The sequence below is a fragment of the Chrysochloris asiatica genome, unplaced genomic scaffold (assembly GCF_000296735.1).
Source record: "Chrysochloris asiatica unplaced genomic scaffold, ChrAsi1.0 scaffold00046, whole genome shotgun sequence".
NCBI lineage: Eukaryota > Metazoa > Chordata > Mammalia > Afrosoricida > Chrysochloridae > Chrysochloris > Chrysochloris asiatica.
Genome location: NW_006408564.1, coordinates 7,888,594 through 7,895,658, shown reverse-complemented (window position 1 = coordinate 7,895,658; position 7,065 = coordinate 7,888,594). Strand labels below are relative to the sequence as shown.

The following is a 7,065-nucleotide window of genomic DNA, read 5'->3' as shown; positions in this document are numbered from 1 at the left end:
ACAAGGACTTCATTCTTCTTGGATCAACTATCAATACTCACTGAAGCAGCAGTCAAGAAATCAAACGACATATTGCATTAGGCAAATCTGCTGCACAAAACCTTTTTAAAGTGTTGAAGAACAAAGATGTCAGCTTGAGGACTTAAGGTACACCTGCCCCAAGCCATGGTGTTTTCAATAACCTCATATGCATGTGAAAGCTGGACAGTGAATAAGGAAGACTGTAGAAGAACTGACGCATTTGAGTTATGGTGTTGGAAGAGAATATTGACAGTGTCATGGGCTGCCAAAAGAACCAACAGATCTGTGTTGGAAGAAGTGCAACCAGAATGCTCCTTGGAGGCCAAGATGACCAAATTCGTCTCTCATACTTTGGACATATTGTCAGGAGGGACCAGTCACTGGAGAAGGATATCATGTTTCGTAAGGTGGAGGGTCAGAGAAAAAGGAAGACCCTCAGCGAGATGGATTGGCCAAGTGGCAGCATCGATTGACTCAAGTGTGGCAACAGTAGTGAGGTTGGCCCAGGATCGGGCAGTGTTTTGTTCTAAGCTAGCAACAACAACAACTTAATTTATAACAATCCTATCAGAGATTAATATTATGAACATGTCAGTTTCATTATTTTAAAAATCAAAAGTACTCCACTGACTAAATCATGATACTGAGGAAAATCTCCAAATGTTGAACATATAGGTTATTTCCAACTTTAGGGTCCAACTTTAAGGGTTTTCCTCCCCCCCCCCCCCCCCACCCACCCCAAGCTTTTTATTGTCCTTTGGGTGAAAGTTTACAAAGCAAATTGTTTTTCCATTCAACAATTTGTACGTATTTTGTTTTGTAACATAGATTATAATCCCTACAATTTAGCAGCTTTCCTCCCACATCCTCCCTGTGCTTACTGCTTTCACTTGTCCTTCTTTCCAATGCCTTTCTGCCTTCTGAGCTTTATCTCTGGGCAAAGACTACCCTTTTGGTCTCCAACGGCTGCTCGTACCTCCCTGGTTTACCTTATAGACCTGTGTATTGTTTGGCTCAAAGTTGAGTCACAGGGTTGAGTTCCATTCCAAGCTTGAAGGGGGTCTAATAGCCATAGTCTCCAAGGTCTCATCAATTGCTATCAGACCAGTAAAACTGATCTTATTTATTATTCTGAGTTTTGTTCCACATTTGTCTCCCACTCTATCTAGGACTTTCTATTGTGATCAGAACTCAGTTCTTGCTTCGTCACCTGATTTCCCAATGGTGTGGCTTTGAGCAATTCTTGTAATACCCCTGATTCAGTTTCCCGTAAATCAGGGTTGATGGTCCCTTCTATCACCTGGTCTTATTGTTGTGAGATTTAAATTACACTTTATAAAACACAACACTGGGCTGGGCACACAGAGAATGCTCAGTACGTCACCCCCAGGATGAGTAGAAGCTGTAATCACAGCCGTCCTCACCTGCTCCCATCAATCTCAGGGGGAGCATGATCTCTTTGGTCAAAATAAAGTATTTCTGAAGAAAACTCCACAGTCAGCAACAGGCTAAAACAATATAGCACAGAAAAACAAGGAAACCCAACACTTCCTCTGCATTGAACTTTAATCCAAGACCCTGGAGTTTGGAAAAACCCTTCCAAGACAGGATATTTCTGTCAGTGGTTTCAGAATAGGGGTGCCCCCCTCCCCTGTAAGACCCATTCCCATTGCCTCAATCAACAGAATTTCTGCAGGAAAACAGAGCCCAGGTTCAAAATAATGGGAGGGAGGGAGGGAGAGAGGGAGCTCTCTCCAAAGCTGTTATATACACCACCCAAGTTTATTCTTCCTGCTTGGAAACACTATACCACTTGTACAAGCCAGAGACAAGAGATGCCAGGTCACCTATTAGCTGGATTATTCTATCCCCACCTCACTGCATGTTGAATTAGAGAGGCGTGCATGGTGACTAAGAAGGTGAGGGAACAGCTACAACAAACATTTTCCTTCCCACTAAGAACACCCTCCCTTGCACACTCTGGACTGTCACATGCTCGTCAAAACTGTGACTCAATATTAAAACATGGCCTCTTCTTTTAAACAGCAAAAAGAAAGGAAGACAGACCCCATTGTTCACTGGGTGTGGGAGGTGGGAACATCGCTAGCTGTTTTGATCTAAAGCATTCTGCAACAACACCCACAAGATGATGGTTCCAAATTGTATCTTTCAGAATTTCATTTTCATGGGTGACTTCAATGCTGGCTGCAACTACGTCCGCAAGAAGGCCTGGAAGGACATCCGCCTGAGGACTGACCCCAGGTTTGTTTGGCTGATTGGAGACCAAGAGGACACTACAGTTAAGAAGAGCACCAACTGTGCATACGACAGGTATGAGGCATCAGTGGGGACCCTTGCCAGACAAGCAGTGTCTCAGTATGTGTTAGAAAGAGCACTCCTTTGGGTAGGTCAACTATCACCAGAGTACTCTGCTAAGAAAGTAAAGGCAATTCTATTTCAGGACCTCCACTGGGTCAGGGGAGTCTGGTGTAGCACTGTGGGTTAATGTGCTGGACTGTAGGGTTGGTTTGAACCACTCGGTTAGTGGTTCAAGCTCATCAGTCACTTCTCAAAAACACTAAACAGGGTCACTATGAGTTGATGGCACTTAACAACAACAACAACCGGGTTAGGGGAGTACTGGTGTGGCACTGTAGGATAAGCACTCGATCTCAAGAGTAGTTTGAACCACAGGTTGGTGGTTCAAACTCACCAACCACTTCTTAGAAACCCTATACAGGGTTGCTCTGAGTCGGCCACCAACTCATTGACACTTAGCAATAACAACAACCAGGTAAGGGGGAGTCCTGGTGTGTTGCTGTGTGTTAATGTGCTGAACTGCAAAGTCAGTTTGAACTGCAAGGTAGGCAGTTCAAGCGCACCTGCTGCTCCTCAGAAACCCTAAACGGGTTTGCTGTGGGTCAGAACCAACTCAATGGCACTTGCCAACAACAACCAGGTAAGGACTCCTGGTATGGCACTGTAGGATCAGCACTGGACTGCTAACTACAAGGTTTGTGGTTCAAACCCCAGCCACATCCTTGGGAACCCTATACTGTTGCTATGAGTCAGAATTGACTCAGTGGCACTTAACAACAACCAGGTAAGGAAGGACTACCAACTGGACTGCTCACCGCAGAGTCAGTAATTTGACTACTTGTTGACACATATCTACCACCCCTCGAAAAGACTCTACCAGCTACTTTGTGGGAGAAAGATGAGGCTTTCTAGCTCTCAAAAAGATGTAGAGCCTAAGAAGACCTATACAGGGTCACTATGAGTCCACAGTACATAATCACCACCACTGGGTATCACACAAAGTACCACAAATCGGGTGGCTTAAAACAATAGAAATGTAGTGCCTCTGTATGGAGGCTAGAAGCCCAAAATCGAGGGGTTGACAGGGCCATGTTCTTTCTGAAGGCCTTGGTTTTCATTAGCATGTAGACACATCACTCCAATCTCCACCTCCATTGCCAATTCCATTGCCTCGTGGTGTTTTCCCTATGTGTTTGTCTCTGTTCTTCTCTTCTTATAAGGATAACAAGCAATGAATTAGGGTCTACGTGACACTGTGGGACAATGCACTAGACCACAAAGTCAGTTTGAATTGCAAAGTTGGTAGTTCAAATTCACCAGCCATTCCTCGGAAATCCTGTACAGAGTCACTATGAGTTGGAACCGACTCAACGGCACTTAACAACAACAACAACAACTAATACAGCAAAGACCCTGTTGCTAAATCAAGTTAGCTTCTAAGATTCCTGGTACACACAATTTTGAGACAGCACTAGTCAACCTAGTACAATGACCATGTGTGGTGACCCTTCCATAGCTTAGCGGGGACAAGTACAAGCTTTGGAGTCTGACAGATCTAGGTTTAAATCCTGGCTCTACCACTTATGATATCTGAGACCAAAAATCTTTAGCTCTATGTGTCTTAGCTTCATCATCTGCAAATGGAAATTGTCCAGGTGCTTCATTCGTAGACATGAAGATTAAATGAGGTAACATTAAATGAAGTAACTTTGCTGCCAGCATAGGATAAGTACTCAATATATTTTGGCCAAACCCACCAGCCACTCCTTGGAAACCTTATACAGGGCTGCTGTAAGTTGGAACCGACTTGACGGCACTTAACAACAACAACAACAATAGTCATTCCATAAAGAGCTCTTGGCCTTGTGGGTTAAGCACTAGGCTGCTAACTTCAAGGTTGGTGGTTCAAACCCACCATGTGCCCCACTGGAGAAAGATGAGACTGTCTGCTCATGTGAAGGTTTATAGTCTGGAAAACCCTATAGAGCAGTTCTGTCCTATAGGGTCTATAGAGGTGACTCAGTGGTAACGGGTGGGGACTCGTTCCATCACAGACAGTCCACAGTTTATTCACCCATTTCCATATTGTTGGGGATTTGTTGGGGTTTATTATTATAAACTCTGTTGCAATGAACTTCTGTCTACAACCTTTATGTTTATATTGATCATTTCCCCAGGGTAAAACCTTAATAATGAGACTAGTGGGTGCAAAAGCATTTACACAATTCCTAAATTCAAAGAAACAATAGCATCTTCTTGTACTGGTAGGAGCCCGTAGTGGTGCAGAGGTTAGATGGTAGACTGTGGTTCAAACTTACCAGTGGACACAGAGGAGACAGTCTGCTTCCCTAAAGACTGTAGCCTTGGAAACCCTATGAGGAGTTCTACTGTGTCCTATAGGGTTCCTGTGAGTCAGAATCAACTTGACAGCAATGGATTTGTTTTGCCTGTGGCGCTCCTGGCAGCTTTGGTTAAAGATCTATTCCCGGGGGTTACCTTAGCTCCTAGCAGCGTCTTTCGTCTTTCGAGGTTGGATCTTGGATTCGGATAAGGTGAGGGGGTTGTACTTATAAGAACTTACTGGAGATTTGAAGTAAAGTTTAAAAAGCTTCTACCTTTGTACCTGAGATGTGTGAGTCTTGCCGTATATCTAGATGCACGATGATCTAGCGATCTAGCTGCCCACAGCAAAGACCACAGACAGGGAAGTCCCGGGGAGTCCCGGGCCCACGATGGCCATGGTTCCCAGACTTCACCTTGCTGCAGAGACAGCAGAGATGGTCATCTGCGATAGCGCAGTTGTTCTCATTTCTCAAGTCTTGAGGTCCAGCTTTCATTTCCTCCCTGAGATCTCCTTTGTTCCTCTTAGAGCTTTTGGACCACTGTTTCCTTTGCAGAAGTCATTGCCCCAGCTCTCAAAGTGAAAGCAGCCCTGCTCTGGGGACCGCAGAATCAAGGTGGGAATTCACCAGAGATGCAGCTCCCATACTACCCCCTCCTCCCCACCCCAGGCCTGTGTTAGAGTGGATGTGTGACCTTGGGGGGAAGGGGCGTTCAAGTCCCTTCTCTGGCCCATTCTCCTGTGACAAATGAGAGGGAGTGGGTAGTGATCAAAACAAAAAGAAAAGTTCATCACAAGTTTACACTAGAGCAGGTCAGGTTGCAGAAACAGTTAAAAAAAAAAAAAAGAAAAAAAGGTTTTCCTGAAAGGACCCTGACTTTATGTATTTCAAAGAACGGTGGGGCTACAAGTTTGCAGCCTGATGTGAGGAACTTACTTTCTGGTTGAGTTCACAGTTAGCCACAGAGCACAAAGAGCAAACGTGGGAACCCAAAGCCAAAAGCCAGAAATCAAACTCACTGCTGTTGACTCTATTCTGACTCATAGTCACCCTCTTCAGAGACTGGAACTGCCCCAGAGGGTTTCCAAGCTGAATTCTTTATGGAAGGAGATTGCCTTATCTTCTCCCACAGGATGACTAGTGGGTTTGAACCACCAGCCTTTCAGTGAGCAGCCAAGCATTTAACCACTGTAGCACCAGTTTTCCTTAAACCCAAAACAGCATCAGGGAAAGCTTGGTGGATACTCATGACCCGGCCATGTGACTCTCCTCGTCACTGTCCATCAGTCTGTTGAGCCCATATAGACCCAAACTCCATTACCCTCCCTGTAATTCTTTTGAGTCTGTGTTCCCAAAACTTCAGTCACTGGAATATAACATTCCTACTATACATGGTTAAGGAGCTCTGGTAGCGTAGTGGTTACGAATCAGGCTGTGAACCACAAGGTCAGCAGTTCGAAACTACCAGCTGTTCCACGGGAGAAAGATAAGGCTTTCTGTTCCCATAAGATTTACAGCCTCAGAAACCCTGTATAGGGTTGCTATGAGTCGAAACCTACTCCACGGCACATAACCACCACCACCACCCACCACTGTACATGGTAGGCCCAGGATCAGGCAGTGTTTCATTCTGTTGTGCATAAGGTCACTGTGGGTCAGTACCAACTCGATAGCACCTAACAACAACAACTGTAAATGGACCAAGAAGCAGTTGTTCGAATAGAACATGGGAACACTGAATGGTTTAAAATTAAGAAAGGTGGGCTACAGGGCTGTATTCTTTCACCATACTTATTCAACCTGTATGCTGAGCAAATAATCTGAGAAGCTGGGTTATATGGTGAAAAACTTGGCATCAGGATCGGAGGAAGACTCACTAACAACCTGCGGTATGAAGATAATACAACCTTGCTTGCTGAAAGTGAAGAGGACTTACAAATACTTACTGGTGAAGATTAAAGGCCACAACCTTCAGTATGGATTGCATCTCAATGTCAAGAACACAAAACTCCTCACCACTGGACCAATAACAACATTATTATCAGTGGAGAAAAGATTGAAGTTGTCAAGGACTTCATTCTTCTTGGATTAACTATTAACACGCATGGAAGCAGCAGTCAAGAGATCAGAGGACGTATTGCATTTGGCAAATCTGTTGCACAAGATCTTTTGAAAGTGTTGAAGAGCAAAGATGTCAGCTTGTGGACTAAGGTGCACCTGACCCAAGCCATGGTATTTTCAATAACCTCATATGAATGTGAAAGCTGGAAAGTGAATAAGGAAGACCGTAGAAGAATTGATACTTTTGAGTTATGGTGTTGGAGGAGAATATTGAAAGTGCCATGGGCTGCCAAAAGAACCAACAGATCTGTGTTGGAAGAAG

The 7,065-nt window shown here is 44.5% G+C and overlaps 1 protein-coding gene across 1 annotated transcript in view; it reads left to right on the top strand.

Moving 5' to 3' along the window:
- Window positions 1-7,065, top strand: part of DNASE1L3 (deoxyribonuclease I-like 3) — a 37,723-nt gene that overhangs the window by 28,399 nt on the left and 2,259 nt on the right. Inside the window, exon 6 of the mRNA XM_006862079.1 lies at window positions 2,195-2,352. Within this exon, the coding sequence (XP_006862141.1) occupies window positions 2,195-2,352 (158 nt within the window). The remainder of the gene's footprint in view (window positions 1-2,194; window positions 2,353-7,065) is intronic.